The 25940-nt window shown below is 42.3% G+C and overlaps 1 protein-coding gene across 2 annotated transcripts in view; it reads left to right on the forward strand.

Annotated features, from left to right (window-relative positions):
• Nucleotides 1-25940, forward strand: part of ITFG2 (integrin alpha FG-GAP repeat containing 2) — a 121720-nt gene that overhangs the window by 87328 nt on the left and 8452 nt on the right. The window contains exon 8 of one of the 2 annotated variants that reach the window (XM_029599955.1): nt 13953-14006. The exons of the other annotated variant lie outside the window; for it this stretch is intronic. Within the exon in view, the coding sequence (XP_029455815.1) occupies nt 13953-14006 (54 nt within the window). The remainder of the gene's footprint in view (nt 1-13952; nt 14007-25940) is intronic. 2 annotated transcript variants of the gene reach the window in all.

The raw sequence follows: 25940 nt of genomic DNA on the forward strand, positions 1-25940 counted from the left end.
TGCTATAGTTACATGATGTTAGGCTCCATATTAGGAGTTACCACCCAGGAAAGAGAGCTAGGTGTCATAATGGATAATACATTGAAATTGTCTGCTCGTGTGGCGTTCAAAAAAGCAAACAGGAATTATTAGGAAGGGAATGACAAATAAAATGGTGGATGTCAGAATGCCTCTATCGTTTCATGGTGAGACTGCACCTTGAATACTGTGTGCAGTTCTGGTCGCCGCATCTCAAAAAGATATAGTTGCAATGGAGAAAGTACAAAGAAGGGTGACCAAAATTGTGAAGGGAATGGAATGGGCTCCCCAATGAGGAAAGGCTAAAATGATTAGGGCTGTTTAACTTGGAGAAGAGACAACTGAGAGGGGTTATGATAAAGGTCTATAAAATCATGAAAGGACTTGAACAGATAAATGTAAATTGGTTATTTACTCTCTCAGATAATAAAAGGGTTAGGGGGCACTCCATGAAGTTAACAAGTAGCTCATTTAAAACAAATCGGAGAAAATTCTTTTTCACTCAGTGCATAATTAAGCTCTGGAATTCATTGCCAGAGGATGTGGTTACGGCAGTTTGTGTAACTGGGTTTGAATAAGTTCCTAGGGGAGAAGTCCATAAACTGCTATTAATCAGTAAGGAATAGTAGCTTGGGATCTGTTTAATGGTTGGGTACTTGCCAGGTACTTGTAGCCTGGATTGGCCACTGATGGACACAGGATGCTGGGCTTGATGGACCCTTGGTCTGCCCCAATATGGCATGTCTTATGTTCTTTTATCATTTAATGAACTTTGAAAATGTTTGTTTGAGTCATTCTCTTCCATTTCTCTTGAATAGTGAATTAGGATGACCTTTATAATCATACATACCAAATTAGACTTTTTTTTTTTCTCTTGTTGTTAGCGCTGTATTTACTGAACCTGCTGAAAGACATGCCCTGCTCAGTGCTTGCCACTTGCATGCTCTGGATTTTCTTAAAACCTGTGATAGGACAAACACTGCAGCCATGTATTTTGAAAGCAAACAAACCAAACTCATCCTTTCTTATCTTGTCGGCATGGGGGGTCAATTTTCAAAATCTTCCTAGGTGGGTAGGTGCCAAGTCCATGGGCTTTTGCTGCACTTCTTAAAAGCATGCGTGTACTTTTCCTTTGAAAATTGCCCAAAGAAGTGCTCCCAAAGGTTTGCACCTGCTTATTTTGCGGACTGTTGTCCAGGGAATAAGTGTGTGTATAGTTTTGAAAGTGTCAAACTATGCACATTGCCTGTCCTGACCTAATAGCACCGGATGTAGCAGAGGATGTGGTTAGTGCAGTTAGTATAGCTGTGTTTAAAAAAGGATTGGATAAGTTCTTGGAGGAGAAGTCCATTACCTGCTATTAAGTTGACTTAGAAAATAGCCACTGCCATTAGCAATGGTAACATGGAATAGACTTAGTTTTTGGATACTTGCCAGGTTCTTGTGGCCTGGTTTGCCCTCTGTTGGAAACAGGATGCTGGGCTTGATGGACCCTTGGTCTGACCCAGTATGGCATTTTCTTATGTTCTTATGTTCTTACTTTACCTGTGAGTAAAAATAGACATGTCATTGATGCCCACATGTACATGGTGGGCAATTTTCAGGCAGGCCTGGTAAATAGCTTTAGAATATAACTCTCTTTGATTCTTCCTGTAAAAAAAAAAAAATAATAATAATGTTCCGTTCCAGAAGAGCCATAAATGCATGGTTCATCATCCTGAGATGGGACAGGTTAAAGATCAAAGGGTGATCTTCCTTATCTGTACTTTGATGTCTTTGCCGTGCCTCTTTTCCCACCCAACTTGCAGATCTTTAGCGTTTTAATGATTCTTGGCACATGGCAGGTGGGAAGGAAGAGAAAATTCTGTCAGTTCTATAGAGAAAACACACTTGGGGCCCCTTTGTCTATTTGATGGGAAGAGGCGGAATGAAAATGCTTCATTTAAAAAATATGCCTGTATTTTTCTCTCTAATGACTTGTGAGGCCTGGTAAATGTGGGATTTTTTTTTCCCCTTTGTTTGAACCTTGCTGTAGTATTGATTTCTGTAATTTGCAGCTTCTTAATGCTTTGTAGACATGAAGGGCTTTGTGCATATTTGAAGTGTAAGCGAGTTACAAATTGCGGTAAGGCGTTTTTTTTTTTTTTTCTGGTTATGTTTACCTCATTATCAGCATAAGAGAGCTAAGTGATGTTCAACTGAATCCTCCATGTCGAAAAGAGGCTGAACCTGCTGTGATATTTTTCATGAAATTATTGTGATTAACATCCAGGCTTTATGTTTTGATTCCACTAAGTCTATGGCTGGGAGGGGATACCCATAAAACCAAGGTTACCAGTAATATTGGAATGGGTATCCAAGCCATGACTGTCCTGCATGATACTCACAGCTTCTGTATTTTTTTAATAATCAAATTGTGTATTCATTTAAAATGTTCACAACATGCTTTTAATAAATTGATGCAATGTAAGATGATGAAAATTATTTATTTTTATGCATCACTGCCAAATTCATTTTGGCACATTTACTACTTCCTTAACTTTTTAAAACACAGTAGATTATGGTATAGTTTCTTTTCAACAGCAGTGGGAGGAAGGTTGTCCAGCAGTTTCCTATTGATCCTTTAGGCTTTCAGTTCAGTTGGAACTGGCCTCTTTTGGACTAAAGTATGATTAACCTTCATTTGCAAAGCCCTGTGATATTTTATTCCTGTTTTATAGCCCCCTCACAATTCAATTAGCTCACTCATTCTAGTGACTGTCCTCGACCAAGGGCCAAGCACCAGGTCTCCAGCTGGAAACCTGCAACCTTGAGCCCTACATTTGACCACTAGGGAGCTGATATTCAACTGCGGAGCGGCTAGTTAAGTTAGCCGGATATAGCTATCTGGCTGACTTAACTGGGATATTCAGTGGCGCTGCTGCACCACTGAATATACCAGACTATCTTAAAGTTAGCTAGGTAAGTATATCGGCTAACTTTAGGACAGCCCTAAGGTATTCAGAGTTAGCTGCTTAAGTGGCTAACTCTGGCCCATCACGAAACACCTTCTGCCCGCCCTTGGACTACCCGTGATTTTATGCTGCTAAATTCTAGCCACATAAGTCATGTAACTAAAATTTAGCCATACACGGTTTCTAATATTGCTGCTTTGACATTTAAATGGATAACTTTTTTGCATTATCTATCTAAATGGCTTCTGAATATTGGCCCCTCAATGTCGCTGTTGTACAATGATTGAGACTCCCTCCCCACCCCACCCCCATTTGTTGACATACTCGCATACGTCTACTTATGTAGAAGGTGGGCAATAAGCTGTCCACTTCCACAGGTAAAGCAGTGTTTTTATCCGTGGAAATACCTGTTTGTTGCTCTCTCCCTACCCATTTAGATACTCATAAAACCTAGAACTATGAAGACCTTAATTAGAGCTATTGATATAAAATTAAATAGTGAATTGTCCTAAGAAAATCATATGAAAGTTCATTAGTTAAAATGTATAAAAAGTGTGGGTAAGGAGAGAGTGGACAATAACCTGCAGTACAAAGACAAAAATTAAAAATGAGCACAATTCTAGTGAATAATCAACAGAGTGAATGATCAGGGAAGGAGGTGGTTAAATGGTCTGTAATTTTCTTAATTACTTCTAATTAGGCTGCACTGATGCTATTATAGACTGATCTGAGTGCTCTAACACCAGAATGATTATCTCAATAAATCAAGGGAACTGCAACTCTTTGCAAATGTCTTCCTCCTTGGTCAGATGTTGCAGCTGGGACAGTTGGGCAATCAGAAAAGTTTATGGGGTGTGGAGAAGTCTAGTTAAGCGCCAGACTTTGATTTAGAAATCCTGTGATAAGAGTTCAAGATGGCTTTTTGATTCTGACTCTGAAGGACCCATGCCTCTCAAACCCAGAGGAGGGATAGCCATCTCAGTTTGTAGTAGAGGCTACTGGAAGTAAATTCTAGTGCATATAAGTTTATTCTTTAATAAATCTTGTTAGCCTATCAGGTGCCACCAGCCTCTATTTTGTTTCTGGACCCAGGTATTTGCATTCATTTGTTTTTTCTGCCCTGGAAATTTTAAATTTAAAAAACATGCTAAAAATCTCTTCTGACCAACCTCCCAATGATTAGGAACCAAAATGGTTGCAGTCTTCTGTAAGAGGGATATAATGACACTTTCCTCCCTTACTGGATCCCAAAGCTGCTATTATGATAAGCAATTACTGTGAAAGAAGTAGCAATTGTTGCCAAGCACAGCTAGCGTGCACTCATACTACATTTGCATTAGTGCTATATATGAACAGAATAGTGGCTAGAAGGCATGAAGATGGTGGCATGAGGGGTTAGTAAGGTATTCTCTCCTATTGCTTAGTTTTTTTTGTATGTATTTCTTGAGCAATGTCTCCTAAAAGGAAGGGGAAGATGAGTCTATCACTTTAAATCCTTAGTTCTTTCCCTTTTGCAGCAAAGGATAGACCAGTTTACTGTCCTAACTTACCAAATGAAAGGCTCTGAAATCCCTGCTGTAGTTGGCAACGAGGGAGCATTGCTTCTGTGGAGGGAGGGATACCTCATTGAACCCACTTGGATCACAGACTACTGTTGAATGAGAGAGAATCGCAGGCCACAGCAGGTGAAGCAGTGCAAACTAATGGTGTTATTGCTACGGGGGATGGTGGAGGGAGAATCTGCTTTGAATTCTTCTCTTGCAGACACATGCATGACAGTCCCTGGAAGTTTGTATCTGAGCATGGGGCCCTGGAGGAGTCTGAGATGAGGCAGTTAACTAGAATGGTGATGGCCTCTTCCTTGGGCCCTGGTGAGTCGCTTGGTGTATTTGGGGAAAACCTACAGTGATTACCCTGGACTCAGTGGGTTATCATTATCAAGATGGAGGGTTCAATTACAAAATGTACTTCAGAAATAGATATATTTTCCTCAATGATTTGCGTCTCAATGATTTGCGTCTTCAGTCCAGGAGCAAAAAGGGCAAATTAATAAGCTGGAAGAAGATGTTAACGAAATTAAATCTTTGAATGCTGCAGTGGTTCAAGATAAGATGTTGATACACTACAAATTGGAAAGTTTGAAAAACCAAATTAGACATCTCAATTTTCAGATGTTAAACTTTCCTAAATGATCTGCCAAGCTGCCTCAAGATTAATCAAATATTTTTTAAACAATCGTCTTGGGAGAGTTTTTAGAAAGAGGGACATATTCGTTTCTATGGTTTTTGAATAAGATTAGTTTAATAATGCAATTGAATTTTCATAATGCAAGTACTTCATTTCTTGGGCTAAAACTGTGCAGGAAAGAAGGACATTTCTAGGAATGCGCCAAGAGTCTAATAGCTACAGCTATTTCATTGGCGCTGCCTGCTCACTGTTGCCCCGCCCCTCTTTTTGTCATGGCTCATCATTCTGCTATATTTAGATCTGTGTAAATGTCTGTATGGGATAGCCAAGCAATGCAGTGATTGCATATGGGCACTCTGTTGCACCTTCTTCTGGCTTCTCTGGAGTGCCTCTGTCTGGCTCCTTTGCAGTGCCTTCATCTGGCCTCTCTGCAGAATTTCTCTTGGGCACCTTGAAGCGCTTCTTTCTGGCTCCACCATGCTGCCTTCCTCAGGCTAGTCCATGCTGCTTCACACTGGCCACGCTGTTCTGCCTCCTTCAGGCCAGATTGTAAAGCTCCACCATGAGCTCTCTTGCACACCAGTCTGTCACTGCAAGTTCATTTCCCTGGCTTTCCTTCTCTTGTCTCCCTGGCTTTCCTTCTCTTGTCTGCTGTGTCTGTCCTCGCCACTCAGGCTTAGCTTCTGCCATCTGTTCCTGCAGTGTGTTCACTGGTTCCATGCCACGTTTTCTTGTCACAACTTTGCTGCTATTATCTTCCTTTGCACTTTTGTCCCTCTGGAAGGTAAAGACCCAGCATGTGATTCATACAGCTGCTATGCTTCCTCTGCTTCCAGCTTTACTTCTGCCAGACTGGCAGTTATATGCACCCAGTTTGCTTCCTGTTCTTTCTAGGCACATGCCCAAGCAGTTTAATACTTCATGGAATATTCTTGCAGCTGTCTCTGATTTCCAGAAGGATTTGAATCACCACTTGCATTTCTTATTTAGTCGTGCTTTCCCATAGACGAGGCTGACTTTCTTGAGCACTAGTACAAAGCATAGCAACTGGTTTGCTGCTGAAGGGCCATGCTCTATTCAAATACAGCTTCAATTTCTACAGCAGCCGTACCATTTTTAAAAAGTCTGCACAAACTGATCCTTTTTTTTTTTCTCTGAGGAAAACGTAAAAGGAAAAAAAAAGCCTGCTTGTCTAGCACATAACTCAGCTTATTTCCCTCACTAAGCAAGTGGAGCTTACCTCTTTACTTGCAAACCTTCAGCTAATTTTTTCTCCAGGCCCCAAGATAAAGCTCTCTGTATTAAAGAAATGTTTTTTTTCTATGCTACTCCCCTAGCCACAGTCTTTTAAACTCTTCAGTGCTTTGTACACCACTATCAGCACTGCTTTATTGGCAGGCACATCACACCAATAACACACTTTGCTTTCCTTTCATAGAGACTGGGGGCTGGATTTTCAAAGGATTATGCGCATAAATCCGGTGTTAAGCATGCTGGGCCTATTTTCAAAAGGCCCGGCAACGCATGTAAAGCCCCGGGACGCGTGTAAGTCTCGGGGCTTGCAAAAAGGGGCGGTTAGGGGGCTGGGTGATCTGGGGGCGGGGGCGTGGCCAGAGGCTCCCGGCACAGCGGCTATTTGCTGCTGGGCTGAGGATCGCGTGCCAGCAGTCAACCGGCGCGAGCAACTTACTTCAGCCCCAGGGCTGAAGTAAGTTTTTTAAAACAAAAAAAAAAGTCCCAATAAAGGTAGGGGGAAAGGGCGGGGGAGGTAGTGGAAGGGAAAGTGGGGTGGAGGTAGGGAATGGGGGAAGGCAGCACGACCTGGTGTGGGCTCGGCGAGTAAGGTGTACAATTGTGCACCCCCTTGCGTGCACCGACACCCGATTCTATAACACGTGCGCGCGCCTCATGTTCCCAGCTGAGCTCCGCCTCTTATCTTGCCCAGTTAGGTCCCACCCACAGAGGTTTTTAAGTGGACTAGACATCTAGCCTGGTCCTGCACAAGTTACGGAGGGGTAGAAGGGCTACTCCTCTGTAGTCTTGTAAAATATAATTCTGTTACTTATGTATTTTTTTGTCTCCTGACACAAATAAGTTTCTTTTTGGATGCTAAGAAACTCTAGTTTGACATCAGTGATGATTAAGAATGATCCAGAATAATTTTGACCCAGCCTTGGTGTAGAGGGGTGTAGTTTACACTTGGGTTCCAGTTTTCTTGTATTTAATTGCCTCTATACTCCTCCTCCTATAAAATATTTCTTCAGAGAAATAAGGAGATAATTACCTATTTCAATTTTTCATAATTATCATATAAGTACTTAGTATCTCACACTGGTTTCTATTCAAAGCTTTTGCTTTGTATGTTCTTGTTGGAAAATTGAATAACAAATAAAAATAAAGAATAGGAGTTAATACAAAATGTCAGCATAGTAAATTATTCTACATTTGCTTGTGTGATTTATTCAGCACTTAGCAAGAATATTTAAGCTATATATGTATGCTTTAAAAAAACAAACAAAAAATTAGCACAAATCAAATTAATCTGTAATTTTGGTACAGCTAATATAATTTATTTTAGTAATGTTCAGAAAACAAAAAGCTTAATCATTTATAAGGATTTTAAATTCTAGTGGGGCTTCCTATCTTAAGCGAACAAATAAGAAGACAACTTAGATTGGAGCTGGATTTCTTTTCCTATGATACAAATATTTTAATTTTTTTGTGAAGACAGGCGTGTCTTTGCTCTGACAAACTAAAAGCTTTAAGAACTGAAGCATTGTTTAAAAAAAAATATGGAGCTAGAGAGCTAGGTTAGAAGTGTGTTAGTGAAAGCATATTGGAGTGCCTACAAGTGTGGTTCCTTGTGGGTATTTATCTAAATTTTGAAAGTATCATACAGTTTGGCATCATAGATGGTGAATTTCAATCCAGAAACTCAAGACTTTTAATCCTAATGAGTGAATTTTCAAAGGGATTCTGCATGTAAAAACATCATGTATGAATGTATGTACTATTTTATAAATGTCGCAAGTATGCGTGTATTTTTGGCTTTACGTACATTTTACTTTTTTCTGGAACCTATCTTTATTTATAAGGAGGTGTCAGTTTTCATTGAAACCTATCATACTGTAGAAGACTAGTTAAGATGATTGAATTATAGTGTGGCTTCTTTCACTGTGCCTCCAGTTAGATGAAACACTAAATATGTTCATTATCACTGTAACATGGGGGGCATATCGTAATTATAATTCCTGGCTGAGAGATGGATTGATTAGCACTGTCCACCAAAGGCTAGCTGATTGCACAGCTCGGTGCTCCAGTTCAGAGAGTTCTCTGCCTTCGTGCCCTCAGTATCTCGGCAGGGTTTCTATTGCTGCTGCAGCAGCCTGAAGGCCTTGTTCACTGAGATGTGAAATCAGTTATTGTTATTGCACTGCCTCAGAGCAGACCTTTACCTGCTCAGCGAAGCCTTCAAATAGAAACACAGAAGACAATGGAAGTGTAAATTTCCAAGCAGGCAAAGTTCTCCATGACTGATTGATTAAACCTAGTGAAATTTTAAACACACTATTGATGGTAAACACAAAAGCAGTTTGTGATTGTTTATATGTGGAATGAATGGCGGAAGAAAGGTTTCCGTTTAGTGTTCACTGGTTTGGTACCATTGATCATGGTGGATGGCGGGAATTTGCTGACATGGCTGACAACTAGTAGATATAGGTCCTGATTTACTTTGCTCCTATTACATAAGAACGTAAGATTTGCCATACTGGGTTAGACAGAGGGTCCATCAAGCCCAGTATCCTGTTTCCAAAAGTGGCTATTCCAGGATCCCAAAAGGTTGATAGATTCCAAGCTGGGATAAGCAGTAAATATCCAAGTCCACCTTAATGGTTTATGGACTCTTCTTCCAGGAACTTGTTCAACCCTTTTTTAAACTCAGCTGTGCTAACAGCTTTCACCACATCTTCTGGCAACAAATTCCAGAGTTTGTTTATGCATTGAGGGGTAGATTTTCAAAGGGTTACACGCGTAAGATATGCACGTAACCCCCAAAAACCTACCCCTGCGCACGCCGAGCCTATTTTGCATAGGCTCGGTGGCACACACAAGCCCTGGGACTCGAGTATGTCCCGGGGCTTTCAAAAATGGGCAGGCCGTGGGCATGGCGGCAGTTTGGGGGCGGGGCCGAATCCTCTGGCACAGCGGCCTGTGCCGGGGGATGGCGAGCTGGCGCGCACAACAACTCAGCGAGATAAGGTAGGGGGGATTTAGGTAGGGCTGGGGGGTGGGTTAGATAGGGAAAGGTGGGGGAGAGCAAAAAAAAAAGTTCTCTCCAAGGCCGCTCTGATTTCGGAGCAGCCTTGGAGGGAACGGGAAAAGCCATCGGGGCTCCCCTTGGGCTTGGCGCGTGCAAGGTGCACAAGTGTGCACCCCCTTGCTCCATGCCGTTATAAAATCGGGTGTACATTTGTGTGTGCCAGGTAGCGTGCACAAATGTACCCCGCGCGCTTAAAATTTAAAATCAGCCCCTGAGTGTATGAGAGCTTTCTCAACTTGGTTTTAAATGCACTACTTACTAATTTCGTGGAGTGTCCTCTAGTTTTTGTATTATTTGAAAGAGTAATTACCGCTTTACATTTATCCATTCTACTCCCGTCGAGACTTTATAAACCTCTATCATATCTCTGCCCCCCCCCCCCCCCCCCCCCAGCCGTCTCTTCTTAAAGCTGATGAGCCCTAACCTCTTTGGCCTTTCCTCATAGGGGAGCCATTCAATCTTCTTTTGATTGCTCTTCTCTGTAACCTTTCTAATTCAGCTATATAATTTTTGAGATGTGATCAAAATTGCATGCAGAACTGTTGTGATGCCACCACAGTACAAGCCCGTGAGCAGCTTCTCGCCTTCATAAGGCCACTCCTACCCTACCTTGCGGCAAGGAGCCGTCGCTACCTCTCTCCGGGTGCCGCCCACGCCCCGGTCTTCCTATGCGGCTGGGAGCTGCTGTTGGAGCCTTTTTTGTGGCTGGGGAGCCACAACCGACGTTGCTCTGCACCGCATGTGGTGCCACCACTGTTGCTGCCATTCCTGCTCCTGCTTGTGTGCCTCTCTCTCAGACTTAAAGGGCCCGCCGCGGGAAAAGCCCTGTGGCCCTTATTTATGGTGTCATCCTGCTTCAGCCCGGTAGCCCTGTAAAAGGGCTTCTTTCCAGTTCATCTGGGCCTTCGTAAGGAGCATTTGCTCCTGGGATCTTCTTTTTAGCTCTTTGATCCAGGAGTCCTCTGTGTACCAACTTTCTTCTTCAAGGTTCCTTGTTCTTCGTGGGAGCTCCTCCTTGTTCCTTATCCTGGTCTCTCGACGGTCCCAGTGTCTTCAGCTTGCTCCAGCATCCTGTTTCAGTCCTCATCCTGTTGTTCCAGTCTTTGCCCTGCTTCAAGGTCCTTTCCTCGTCCACCTTTCCAGGTATGCCACCGTTGTGGTCCGCGATCAGCCCACGGGCTGTGTAAGGCACTTCATGGCACAAGACCTGCCTTCAAGTCTGCTGATCAAGTCTATGGAAGACCCTTGCTTTTAATGTTAGGGTCTCCTTCTGGTTCCAATTCCTGAATTCTTTAATCCTGTGTCCGGTCTTCGGAGTGCCTTGTTCCAGTATCCGTCCATGTCCAAGAGTTAAGCCTGAGTCTGCTTCATGCCTGTGTGGTCCATGACCAGCCCATGGGCTGTGTAGGGCACGCATCAGTGCAGGTCTCTTCTGAGTTTTTATCATGTTCCAATTCCAAGTCTTCATCTTCTCTCAAGCCTGCTTCACCTTCGGCGTGGTCCACGACCAGCCCTTGGGCTGTGAAGGGCACGCTGTGGGGCAGGGCTCAAACTGCATCTGAATCCTGAATCAGAGTCCTGTATCTAAACCCTGAACCTGAGTCTGAATCCTGAATCTGAATCCATATCTATCTCCATTTGCCTTTTGTCTCGTCCAAGTCTCCAATTGTCTTCGCCATGCCTTGGCTCTGTTCCAGAGTCATCATCATCCTCAACCTCTGTCTGTCCTGATGCACTTGCTGTTTCCATGCAGCAGGTCCGAAAGGGCTTTCGAGTGGATGGAGGGCTACCCCAGAGACCAGCATTTTGTTGCTGGGTCTCCTCTTAGTATGTTCAGGTTTGGCAGAGGTCCGAGGGTTTCAAGTCTTCAAGCCTGTTCACCCGTCCTCTGAGTCTCGCCTAACCACGGCGCTTTCCCTGGAATTCTTCCCTGGGGGTCATGCTGTGGCCTAAGGGCACACTCTCTCGAGCAAGTGACCACTCTCTTGCGCTCGCAACAAGTACAATTTTAAAAGGAGGATTGCGTGTAAATGTAACCTACTATTGTAGCAATTTTAGAAAGCCATTTACGTGCATAAAGTGCACTTACACGTGAATATCCTTTGGACAATTCAATGGCCTATATTGTAGCAATTTTCAAAAGCCCACTTACACAGGTAAAGGGTGGGCGTAGATCAGGGGAGGCCACTACATGTGTAGTTTTGCTTTAAAAAAAGGAGCCATCCAAAAAGCAGGCTTGTGAGTATTTTGACAGAGCAAAATATCAAAGCAAAAGAACCTGTACAGTTTTGCTTTGATTATTTTGGCAAGCAGCATAGGTAAAATTGAATTGCAGGGTTTGCCAGACCACAAGTATTTTGGAATATTTTCCCAAAAATGGATAGTCTCTATTCCTTGGAGCTTAAAATCTAGACCGGCAAAACACACACACAAAAGAAAAAAAGAAGTGGCTTTTTGTAAAGAGAACCAAGGCCATGACTGAAGAGATTTAAGGTAGATGCTTATACAAAGAACGCATCCAAAGGAAGATCCAGAGATGCAGGAGGAATCGGAGAAAGGCCAGTTGGAAAGGGAGGAAGCCATGTTGAGAGGATGGGAAAAAGTAAGCAAGAGGCATTGAGACAAATTGAAGAATAGGAAGGTAAAGGTCTTTTCATTTAAATACTGTATCTGGTTCAAATTTGGAACTAGGAGCTGCAATTTACAGATTTATAGTATAAGGCCTAATGCTCTTCTGTTAACCATGTGGTGCCAAGAGTGGAGCTTTCTCAGCACCAAGTACAGTATTGAGAAGTAGAGCTTGTGGCATCAAGTGATGAAATACTATTTTGGAAGTATTCTTACACTTTGCAGTTTTAAGGTTTACATATTTCAGAATTATTATAACTTTAACCCCTGCTCACTGGGGTTGAGAAATGTATCCTAAATGCTATACTGATGTGAAAGGGAATCTGGAACCAGAAATACACAGCAGGCTTGACAAACCATAAATCTTGTAACTCTCAGAGGGATCTAAGAAGCTACATCATAGAGCATGGAGTGGTTCAAACTCAGGCTGTACTAATGAGTGGAATCAATTTTGATGTTGGTAATAAATAGGTCTCCAAGGAATAAAATGCTTCATTGCTGTTGGTTTCATATTTTTGTCTATATTAGGGAAACCAGTTGCAGCAGGAATTAATCATAGTAATCTTTACTTTGATTTGTATTGTATGTATCATCCAGACATGATTCTGTGCTCTTTACCAGTTCACTCCTTCAGAAACATACACCCAGCCAGCCTCTGGTGTGTGGCCTGATCCCATGTGTCTGGCACCTGGACTGGATGACAGGGAAAGGAACAGCATTCTGATCGCTGCTCAGTTAAAGGTAGATGAGCTGAGGCACATCGTCATAAAATAACTTTCCCAAAGTACACTCGGCTGTATGCACAGTGTTAGTCACGAATGTGCACTCTTTTTATTTCTTGGCAGATTTTGTTCCTGATGCAACAAGGAGTTTTGCGCACAAATCTTCTTAAAATGGTGCACACGAATTACCTCGTCTCAATTTAATTCCCTTGTTTACGAAGGCATTAGCTATTACTCTCCAATGCAGAGGCTTAACTCATGGTTTCTTAACACCCAAAATGTAATTCCTTGTCAGAGCTAAAGAAAGGTTACTCAGGCTAATGTTGGTCTATGGGGCTGAACCCAGAGTTTGTGATGCAGGGAGTCCCATACCTGGAATTTATACAAATAAAACACAAATTTGTGCAACATCAATTTTTCTGTGCACAATTTTAACACACAGCTTATTATATCAGCCCCAAAGTGTACTGCTGCCAGTGGAGCTCTTCTGACTTAATTTGACACTTAACCCCTGGCCTCTATGAAATTGTATGCTAGTGGTGCTTTATCAATAATCGGAGATAGCTGCTAGATAATGCCAAGAAAGTGTAGTGAGGCCCTTAGCATGAGAGAAACATTAAATATTAAAGTGGAGAAGAAGCCTAGTGGGTAGAGCAGCGGGCTATGAACCAGGAGACCAGCGTTCAAGTCCGACTGTCGCTCCTTGTGACCTTGGGCAAGTCACTTTACCCTCCAATGCCTCAGGTACAAGCTGCAATTGTAAGTCCTCTGGGGATAAGGAAATGTCTACACTACCTGAATGTAATCCGCTTTGTATTGCTGAAAAAAGTGCAAAAAGCAGAATATTAAAAAAAAAAATAAAAAATCTAAATTCCCAATAGTTTAAGGGGGTGGGGGATTGTGGAAGACATTTTGATGGGAGATGTACGTGAAAAATGTTTATTTCAAGCTGCATGCTCTGGACTAATATATATATATAATATAATATATATAATATCAATTTCTTGTTTTTGAGAATGGATCTACCTTTCTTTGGTGTACTGCTAGGACTTGGAACCAGCCAACCCTTTCATCTGTTACCTCTTTACTCTGGCCGAACTCATATCTGTTTTCTCTTAACAGGATCTGGTGCTAGAAACTGCAAATCGGGTCTGTTTGCCCTTTGTACCCTGGATGGTAAGCTATGCGTGCTCTTCTGTTATCAAGTTTATCTGACTATATAGGATAACGTCTGGTTTCTGTCCTCGCCTTACACATCATTGCATTGCGCATTAACTTGTCTTGTACATTTAAAGTATGGAGGAAGAATTTGACAGAAACCTAGGACAGAACTCAGGGCCTGTGGAGCATAGGTGACATTAGTCAGTTTGGAAAGGGATTTAAAAAAAAATAAATTGGTTCACATGCCACCACCTTTAAAAATATTTAAAGTTTTAAGAGGGAGATTTTGTAACTGCCTGAATTGATTTGCAGACACTTCACTCCTAAATTACACCAATTTTCAAATCAAACTTACACATGCAAATTTGCTTTGAAAATTACCTTGGCAAAACTACCCAAACATACTTGCACCTGCTATTTGCTGTGAAAATTGGCATGCATACTTTCTAACTCAAAAAGCATGCACATAAACGGAAACACTCAGAAGGTGCCTCCTGAATATGAGTACAGGTCTTACATGTGCGCTTTTGTTCGTATGTCGGGCTGGCAATATTAACCTCTTGTAGGGCAATTCTCAAAGATGTGTGCATGGATACAACAGAACTTAGCCCACAGAAATGGCCCATTATAAAAATATCTGCCCGATATGCAGGTCAACTTACTTGCATGCGGCCTGTACGCCCGTAGGTTTACCTGGGCTGAGTGGGCACGTTCTGAAGGGGAACGGTTAGCGAGGAATGGCAATCTCATGTGTGTGCACACTGTCAGATTTTCAAAAGCATTGTCATACATTTTTTTTTTAACTTTCTTCGCACACTTTAAATACAGGCTACCATGGTAGCTAAGAACCTTAAAGACCATTCTAGTCTGTCCAATTTAATTCCTGCCATATTGTTTTATGCCCAGTCAATCTTTGTCTTCCTTCTCACTCCTTCATAATTAAGGATTCTCTGTGCTTATCACATGTGTTCTTGAATTCTGTTAATGTCTCTAGCATCTCCACTGGGGAATAGTAAGGGGTAATTTTATTTCTATTCCACCTTTTGTGGTACTTCAAGTGGATTACGTTCAGGTACTGTAGATATGTTCTAACAGCCCGCTAAGAAAGTAGGCAAAATGCACTAAATTTCAGAGTAAATTTACACGTCTGTTTGCTTTGGAAATTATCCCACCAAAATTACCTGCCCACAATTACAGCTAATCTGTGTTATCCCTGTGTAACACTTCAGAACAGCAGTGAAAATCCTTTGCTAAAGCAGCTACAGAAAGTTGGCCTGTCTTGTCTGACTGCATTTCCTTATATCTCATATTGCAGAATTCTCTCCAATTACATGATGCTCAGCTGCTTCCTCACTCTGTCACTAGCAGCTCCCTAATGGGAATTAATGACTTATTAATTCTGGAAACATGAAACAAAAACAACATATGCTCGTCTAGGCACTGCCAGACTTCTTCACACCTGTAAACGGAAGCGATATACTCAGTCAGCTGTTCTTTTCTTACTGAGGGGGCAGGGGCAAGCTTGTGTACACTCTGCTTTTTAGTGCCATGTTTTTTCCTGGGTGGGCAGGGCTTTTCCATTCCCTCCTGCTTCTATCTTGGATGAACAGAAGCAAATTTGTTCTCCTCTGATCACCATAATTTCTGATAGACAAGAGAAAATTTGTATTCATCTCTGCTTCTAGTACAGTCCCTGATAAGATACAGACTTAGAAAACTAGTCCTCAATACGTTGCAATAAATAGCAAAATCATCATACAAATAATACATCAAATATGTGTGAGCAAACATAAATCAATAATGTAAGAATACATCAATTAAAACAAACATAATGAGGTCAATATTTAAAGCTATTTAGATAGATATCTCACAAATTATCTGTCTAAATGGCAAGTTTTGGATATTCCCCATTCTTATCTGGCTAAAACGTAGCCAGGTAAGTTGTTATCCTGCTAAGATTTAGCCAAATAAGAAAGGGGTGTATCTGGGATGTTCCGGGGCGGGGTTCAGTTAGCCGAATAACTTCTCCGGCTAACTGAAGACGTGCCTGAGGGTAGGTCTAATTATCGAGGAATGTGTTCCTGGATAACTTTAGCTTTAATCAGCTATAATCAAAAGAATATAGCTGGTTAAGTGCCAAGCTGCTGAACCTGCAGCCTATCCCCTACATCTCCCAAAAAATTTTTTTTTCAAATGGCAGTGCCAGCCTCTGTTGACTGCTTTTTAGTTCAAGCTAAATTCTTAATAAATGTTAGCCTCTAGGGCACCGGCCCACCCTTCCAGTACCTTCAATCACAAAGTTCTTCTGCCTGGATCACGGCAGCAGCCTACTGCAAGGCCGGCCCAGTGCTTCTGCTGTTAGGGGAAATACATTAGAGGCATACACTTCCAGCATTGCTAGGGGGACCTACACTGGTAGCGTATTTCCCCTAGCGACTGTAGAAGCTAACACGATCTGGGCTGAAGAACTTTGTGGGAGGGAGGGGGGCTTGGAAGCTAATATTTGTTATGAGTTTGGCTTGACCCAGGGAGGGTTGGGGCGGTGGGGGGATGGTGGCTGGCACCAGACCGTCTTATTTCATTTTTTTTTTTTTTTCTGGAGGTGGAGGGGATTTAGGAGGGAGGCTGCAAGCTCAGCCTGGCAGGGCCAAGCATTTGGAACTCAAGGTGTGGAGGGCAATAGGCCTGTGATATATTTTTCTTTTTTTAAGAAAACCTTGCAGATCGGCACTTAATTGGCTATATTCTGTAGCCAGATAATTTGACATTTAACCAGCTATATTCAAAATATCCAGTTAGCCGGATAACTTTAATCAGGGATATTCAGTGGGATGTTTATCCCACTGAATATCCCACATAACTTATATGGCTAACTTTAGCTGAATAGGTTTTCTGTTTTCCAAGTATTTGAATATTGGCCTCAATAAATCTTTCGATACAAAATCAAAACATAGTAAAATATATAAAAATTGTGCTGTTCCCCCACCATTCTAGTACTTACCAGTAGGAGTTGAGCTGCTATAAGCAGATGAGACCTAGACCTGGATTCATCAAAATGCTATAAATATAGCAGAAATAGTGCCTCCGATTTAAAACAAAAAAAAAAACCAGGGGGTGTGAGTTAGGCTAATTCCCCTGCTCTCGCATCACATAGGTAATTTCCACAACACACAATACATTTATCACACCCGTGTTATTTTTCGCATCACACGCTGGTTAATCCACCACAGGCGCATTACCAACCGAAAAGGTTTTTATCGCAAATGGGCAGTTCAGGCAGGAGGGAGAGAGAGACTCTGTAGAGGCCAATATGTAAGTTTACTATTTATACAAAACACACATCCACCTAATCATGAGGAAAAACATACTTGCAAAATACTTAAAAAAAAAATATGGGAATCAGTATCAGAATAGAAGTGCTCTTCTCAACAAAATCTCCAGACTCTTGCCTACAATGGGCTACAACCAGCATTATAAGTGAGCACTGAGTTCATGTCATTTACTTTTTCCCAAACCTAACTCTATTATTTATAACAGTTTTATTGAACTTACTTATCTTTTCACTTTAAGTTTGCCAACATGTCTTTTTGAGAATATTTATTTTCCAACCTGCTGCGGTACCTCACACTTCACACACCCGACATTGCCAATGTTTTGGCATTACTTTATGCCTTCTTCAGGGGAACAAACATTATCTACAAAAGAGAACACATCAAACAATAACTTTTTTTCTACTTTCTTTTTTTCTTCACTGTAATTTTAAGCACACTACCACTATGGAACATACCCTCCTTCATGGCTAAACCTAGCTCCACATCACAGCTTCAAAATGGTGACAAATGCTCAACAAATCAAAAACGGCAGTACATTTTTAAAGGGACTGCCCACCTCTAATCCAACCAATCAGAATGACCAGTTTTCAACTACATAAATACAGACCAATAAACTTCTTTAAATCCTTCAGGATGAACCATTCTCAACTTAAAGATCCAACGTTGTTCACTCTGCAACAACCGCAAATTTAAATCTCCACCCCTGCGTGTCCAAAACTGTGCAACACAAGTCCTCAAACTGGTGATCCATAGCCAAACAATACTGTACCAATGGTGCTTCTACCTTCTTACACTTTAAGGCACTCTTGTGTTCAATTAGATGTGTTTTTAGTTCTCATAGTTTTCCCTATATATAGTAACTTACACGGGCACCATAACCACATACACAAGTTTACTGGACATGCATGTCGTTCTCACCCTTGGTTTATACCCTCGCAATTTTTGTAGGGGTAAATTAATATTAGAATGCGATTGTGCACAAACAGAACACGATTTGCAAGGATACTGCCCTGCCTGCTCAAATGAAAAGGTTATGCCCCCCCACCCTTATAAAAGGACCGTACCACTTGATCTTTTATATTGATACCCCTATGATGTGCTATCATTGGTTTCTCTTTAAATACCAAATACAACTGTAATACATGCCAATGTCTCTTTATGCTCTTCCCTACTCCATAAATGGATGGGGAATAGGGTAACACACAAGTTAAACGCTGTGAACTCTCCCTCTGTACAGTATTCAAAAGAAGATCCCTATTATTCCAGCGCACCCTCTTCATGGCTCCATTTACTACCCTCAATGGGTAACCTTTCTGTATAAATCTTAGGGCATTGGAGATGCACTTTTCTTTGTACTCTTGTGTTGTAGAGCACAAACGTCTTAAACGTAAAAATTGTCCAAACGGGATGCTATCCCTCAAGAGCTGCGGATGACAACTAGCATAATTCAGCAAGGTGTTGCGATTTGTAAGTTTTTGATAAATCGTGAAAAAGAAACCATAATCTGAATTGTTCAAACAATTTCCATCCCCCAGTCCAAAGTATAATGATGTCATCTATAAACCTTCGCCAACATAATATATGTTGTAAATATGGGGAACTCTGCACCCATTTGTTTTCAAACTGACCAACATAAGCTGGCTTCAATCGGCACCATTGTGGTGCCCATAGCAGTTCTGCCTATTTGCTGATAAAAAAAACTTCATCAAACAAAAAGTAATTCTCCTTTAAAGCCAAAGTGGCTAAATACACCACAAATTGTACTGGGATACGGGGACCAATATCACTGGAGGTTAGAATTTCTTGAATCACCCCCAGTTCCGCATCCTGTGGAATATTAGTACAGAGGGAAACAATATCAATTGTAACTAAAGACACCTCATGCAGGGGGCCATCAAAGCCTTGTAGTATTTTAATCAAATCACCTGAATACTGAATGTATGATGGTAATTGAGGAACCAACGGCCTTAAAAAAAAAAAAAAAAAAATCCACACTGAGACAATGGTTCAAATAGAGACCCTTTTGCTATCCACCCACTCTTCAAAGCTACATCTAACAATTGATCTACTCATCTTTTTAGAACCGGGGTAAGGTCTACATCCAACTGCTTGTAAAATCTTTGATCCAAGAGTTGTCTCAAGGCTTTTTCCCTATAAACTAATTTGTCCATGACCACTACTGCCCCCCCTTATCAGCTGCTTTTACTATTATGTCAGGGTAAAATCTCTGTGCCCAGCTTTCTTGATCAGATAAATTAGTATACTCCTGTACTAATCTTCGATGTAACACATCTGTCATTCTGTACCAATTTAGCAAAAGTGTGTATCACAGGGTCTCATTACTCGGTGGGCACCATTTCGACCATGGAATTACCACGGACCCATCAGAAGTGCCCCCAACCGTTTGAACATCAAAATATAATCTCAACTGCAGATTTCTTAGAAATGTTTGGAAAAACTTGCATGCTTCAAAATAATCAAAACGGACCCTGGGTACAAATGAAAGGCTCTTATAAGCACACTCACATGGTCCCCCATAAGAGACTTTTGTGAAAGGTTGATCACAGCTGATCTTTGCATGTCCGGCCCCGAGACTGGGATCGTGTCCATCGCCACTGGTATCTCTGATTCCCTTGGTTTTCCTGATCGGTGAATTGGAATCTGACCCTCCGGTCCTGATGACTGTCTTAAAAAAGAGGTCTGTTGTAACATCTCGGAACCAACTGGTTCATTAACTGCTGAACGGGGCAAATCATCACCTGATGAATCATCAGAACTAGAATCAAAAATCTTTTTTTGATTATTCATTCGTTTAGATTGTGGATTCATCCAATAATATATGGAACCCTTCTTGTAATCTTGTTCATACCTAATGAACTTCTTCAATTTCTGTTTAATATCTTCCATAACATTTTTTATAGTACCTTGAAATTCTTTAAAGCGAGCATCAAACACTTCCTCTGTGTTCTGAATCTTAATCCGCTATAATAGCTCATCTGTTTCTCTCTGTAAGTTTACTGCCGTCAGTTTGGCCTGTTCAGTGACCAACAACATAGGTCTAAAGAACATTTGTTCAAAATCTGATTCCATTTTTGCACAAATTCATCATGCTTGGCATAGAACCTGGGTTCTTTTATACCACTGTAAGAGGGGCACTATTAACTCGGGTGGGGTAGGTTTTGGGGGGCAGTTTTACATACACAGAGGTACGAAAAGAAAAGTTGACATCAGTGAAGATTTTCTATCATTTGGAGTAATGAAAGGTAAAAGAGGAGTTGATTTGTTAAAAATAACATCTTTGAGAATGCAGATCAGGTGGGTATGAATTTCATAGCAGCAACAGCAGAGGTTCTGGCTGTACTCTCAGCTACTCTGAATATCTTAAAGGAAGAAATAATCAAATTAATCATTCCCATCGTCCTCAAAGTATAGATAGAAAGTGCAGTTTGCAGGTGTACAGGAGCATCACAGTGAAATGCTTTAAAGGTCAAGGAAGCCATCTTGAAACGATCTCTATATGAGACAGGCAACTATTGTAAAGCCTGCAAACTAAGGGGGTAGTTTTCAAAAGGATTTGCACATGTAAATTGGCTTTTGAAAATTACTATGATATATGCTGTTGACGCATAAATAGGTTTTACGTGCATAAGTGCACTTTAAGACAGTAATTTTAAAACAAGCAAGCTGAAGACCATAAATGTGCTTATGAGCATGCGAGTGGACATGCAGCACACTGGAATTTTAATCATGCGCAGTTATGTGCATATGTGTGCCTCTGAATTTTAAGCTGTTACTCGATACTTTGCGTACCTTCCTTAGGACTTTAATGCGAGCAGGTAAGCGGATTTTAAAACATGCTTGCGTGGAAGACATTCCCAGTTTTACCACTCACTCCACCAGTTTGCCCAGTCTATCTCGAGCTCATCCAGACCCCTCTGGTTCTTCAGCCAGCATTCCCTCCAGTTGACCCGGACCCCTCACCCTGCCGTGTAAGGCCTAAAAAGCAATTTCTGCAGACTTGCACCTCAAGAGCAATGTGTGTGGTTAACAAGCCGCTGCGCAGTGCAGCCTCTGGTTTTAAAATATGGATTTAAGCACATAACTGTTGGCATTACTCGGAACGCTCATGCCCCACCCCTATGTTTTTTGTGCGAGAACATGCATAATTTAGCTTTTAAAATCCACGTCGCTCACACGCGGCCCACAAACATATATGGGCCTTTTTGCTCAAGAACCACTTTTAAAATTCATCCCTATGTGTGTAAATGGGCTTTTGCAAATTGCTGCGAGAGATGCTACCTTTACCCACATAAATCCTTGTGAAAATTACCCCTAAGAATAATATGCTCAAAACATGAAGTTCCTGTTATCAGTTGGATGGCAGCATTCTGATCCAGCTGAAGAACTTGTAGATGGAAGACCCAAATAGATGAAGGTTATTATACAAAAGGATAAGGAACAGTGATTGTTAGTGTTTTTGTGCAAATTGTTTGGGGCCTTCGGAACAGGAACGGGCATATGACAATTCCTGCTGTTACCATTTATTATTTTATTTTATTTATGCACAGATGTGAAGGTAATTACATTGTTATTGTGTTGCTGGGAGGTGTATTGCTATGGTTGTGCTATACCTATGGATGTTTGTTATTATTGCATTCTGTTCAATAAAAATTATTCATTTCAAATAGTTGAAGGTTCAATAATCTATACTATTTGCCACAGTTCAAAGCACCAGAGACCACAGAAAAGTGCCACGTAGTTAAGGCACCACCAGTATACCACACCAGGGAAGGGGAGGGACAGGATGCTGCCACCTGCTGGCTTCTAATTTTTCAAGGTCAGCAGCCAGGAAGTACCAGCTCCCAGCCCACAAGTTTCAGAAACACTCGCTGTGTAGGAATGGGACGGCCAGCGGAGCTCATCCTGCCAGCCACCAAAGAGGGAGGCCACCACCACCCACCCCATCCCTGTGGGAAGGGGAAGGAGGAGGTCTGGGCTGGGGGAGGGGACTGGCAGAGAGAAAATTGTAATGAGATCCCTCCAACTCAGTACTTTTTTTTTTTTTTCCCATTCAAAATCACCATTAGGCTACCTTTGCTTTCTCTGTCTGTCTACAGTGTAGCAAGACTTTTTCATTAGTTACTAATTTGAGTGAGTGACAAGGTTAAAGTTAATAAATATTACATGAGCAGGGTGCAAAATTATTCTGGTTAAAGTCTCTCTAAAAATATATAATCTATATATAGCTATATATATTTTAATCGATTCCATTTTAAGAGCATCAGAAAAGGTGCGGTAGCAAGAAGTAGATATTGTGATACATTTAGTGAAGGCTGCAGCTACGTTTGGAAACTAAAAAAAAAAAAATACAAACAAGGCTGGGAGAGGGGGAATGTCACAGGGCTGAGTCTAATTGCACTGTGTCCTACGAGGAGCAGTGCATCTTGCTTTAATGGGTTTTGTGTGCCTTGAGGCAGCTTCTCCTGCTTACCTAACCTTTGGGCTTTGATTGGTGTCCTTTGGAAATGAAAAGCACTCATTTTGCCATCCGTGCAGAACAGCAGAGCCTCACATCAGGGAGGCTGATGACAGGTCTGCAGTGCAATGATGGTAGCAGCAGGTTGCTGTGGGTCCTGCTTTGGTTATCGACGGACTTGATTGCAGAGGGCACCAGTGAATTTTACAAAGGGGGTGGAGCTTCAGCCAAGGCGGCAGGCCTCTCTCCTGCGGCCTGGGAGTTGAATTCACGCATTCGAAGTGTACAGCAGCCAGGCTCCCTCCAGCCAGATGAGCAGGCAGGCTTATAGCTGGGATCTGTTCTCACACAGCCCTTCAGGATAGGTTTCTTCTCTGAGCAGGGCATAGTGGTGAAATATACGAAATGCTGATCTCCTCAGTCTGCTTTAATGGCACCTCTGAAGCCATCAAGTCCTAGCAGTAGCTGGATGTGGTGGAGGTAAAAATGGATTCTGCTGGAAATGCTGTTTTAGAAATTTGAGAAAATGAGACCCTAAAAGTGTTGTGTGTAGAGAGGGAGCTATATCAGTAAGGCTAGATAAGATTCTGTGGAAACAGGTGAATAGTGTGGGACCCTTTGGTGTGCAATGAGTTAATGCACATATACTGCCTGTGGGATAGTGTTCAGAGTTACATTCCCAAAGGCCTCATGGTTTAGAGAAGGCAGCCGAGCTCCTTTTCTTGTTCCCATAGAGAGGAATTACCAGCCTGAGATCTTTAAAAAAAAAAAAAAAAAAAATTTTTCCCCTGTGGAGTTCAAAAGCATTTTCCAGCTCTCACTGAAATAGGACCTGTGCCCAGCCTTTTTGTGTTGGAATGGCTCGTTTTTCTTATGCATGAGAAATATTCCTAGTCTTCATCAGCATTTGTCCCTGGGGAATAATTCCAAGTGACCTCATGCCAACTGCCCTGAGAATCTGAAGACTGCTTTGGAAAATATCACAGGAGGATTTCACATAGAGTGGTTAAAGCTCCTTTCCTGACCGTCTCTCGCTGAGGAAAGAGACATCGCCTCTCTCCTTTCTTTTCCCACCCCATAGTCTTGATGCAAGGCTGATTTAAATTAACAGGTCACTCTGCACTGCTCTGTCATTCAAGCCATGACTTTCTTTGACTGAGGATGGGTTTTCCCTACCATTATCTGGGGCGGGTGGGACGGGTGCATGCATCTGTGCGGCCGCGAGGATCTGACTGTGAGTGAACGTGTCTGCACACATGTATTTTAGAATAAAGATGATTTTACGTCGGAGCCAGTATCACTGGACTAGTAAAACAGTAGAAGGCGGCACATAAGAGCCAGTTGTCCCGTACAGTCTGCCCAGATAGCGCCCAGCTGCGAGTCGTAGAAACTTGACCCTTGTAGGATGCAGCTTCTTTCCCAGTCGGTTTTTATCATCTTCCTCATTTAGTTCTCTACTATCCTGGGTGGATGAGCATACAAGTTCCTCACACTTGATCCAACGCCCTCCAAGGCTTCCCCCTTTCACCCCCATGTCTTACTGCCGTTTTGTAGTAATCTAAACCATTAAGACTAGCCAACTGTCTGGCCACTTAAGTTCCCGTGTTCTTCCTGGGTGGTAGCCAGCCCTCACACTCTACCGTCATCAGCTTGGCTGCTTCTCGGGGAGTTGTAGCCCTGCTGGTTCTAGCTCCATCTAGCCCTGTGATATATGGTGTGGTTAGATCATGCTTCTTTTATCTGCCCCTTGATTTCTCCTTACCCCCTCACTCCCTTGAGATCACAGACCAGGGGAGAAGGGCGAGGTGGGTTTTTTTAATACTGCAGCCTTCCAACCCTCTTCTTTCCATCGTCCTCTGTCTGTCTCAAGTTTGCTGAATTCTGTCGTCGTACTGGTTTCTGTTACCTCTGGTTTGTAGGTTATTCCAGGCATTTATCAACTTCTCAGTAAATAAATGTTATAAATGTTATTCAATAAATGTTATTCATTCAAAGTTATTATATGTTTAAGGTTCTATGTAACGCTCTCATGCGAAGTTATTGTTCCACTGTAAACTGGTTTGATTTGTATTCTATACAAGAAAATCGGTATATAAAAGTTAAAAATAAAAATAGATAGATAAAATAAATAAATAAGTGTTTTCTCATGTTCCCTCGGAAACTTTCTCCCTCCAGCTTCATATTATTAACCTTTGTCCTTGAAATTTCTTTTCTTGGAAAATTTCACCTTCTTGTAATTTATTGAAGCCTTTCAGATATTTGAATGTTTTTATTATATCCCCCCCTTTCCTTTCCTTCCTACAGAGTGTACATTTTGGGGTAGATTTTTAAAAAATGCGCGTTCGCGTACTTTTGTTGGCGCACCAGTCGCAAACAAAAGTACGCTGGATTTTAGTAGATACGCGTGTAGCCGCTAAAATCCAGGATCGGCGCGCGCAAGGCTGCCGATTTTGGGCAGCCGGCGCGCCGAGCCGCGCAGCCTGCCTCCATTCCCTCCGAGGCCGCTCCGAAATCGGAGCGGCCTCGGAGGGAACTCTCTTTTGCCCTCCCCTCAACCTTCCCCTACCTAACCCACCCCGCCGGCCCTATCTAAACCCCCCCCCCACCTTTGTTCACGGATTTACGCCTCCCAGAGGGAGACGTAAATCCACGCGGGCCGGGGGCAGTTCTGGAGGGCGCGGCCCCGGGCCCGCCCCCGAAACGCCGTGTCCCGCCCCCGAAACGCCACGTCGATCGGCCCCGCCCCCGACATGCCCCCGACAAAAAACCCCGGGACTTACGCGAGTCCTGGGGCTCTGCGCGCGCCGGCAGGCCTATGGAAAATAGGCGCGCCGGCGCGCAAGGCCATGCTCGCGTAAATCCGGGCGGATTTACGTGAGCAGGGCTTTTAAAATCCACCCCACTGAGTGTGTTAATCCTCTTTGTAGAGTGTTTTGCAGGCCTTGTATCATTTTAATAACTCTCTTCTCTAAACCATCCTCTCAATGTCCTTTATGAAAGTACAGTCTCCAGAAATGAACCCAGTACTCGAGGCGGGACCTCACTAGTAACCTATACAAGAACAGTATTACCTCCTATTTCCTGCTGATGACTTCTCCTTATTCAACTGAGTTTTAGGGATGTGCTTTTTGTTTTTAACGA

This window comes from Rhinatrema bivittatum, chromosome 4, assembly GCF_901001135.1.
Source record: "Rhinatrema bivittatum chromosome 4, aRhiBiv1.1, whole genome shotgun sequence".
NCBI lineage: Eukaryota > Metazoa > Chordata > Amphibia > Gymnophiona > Rhinatrematidae > Rhinatrema > Rhinatrema bivittatum.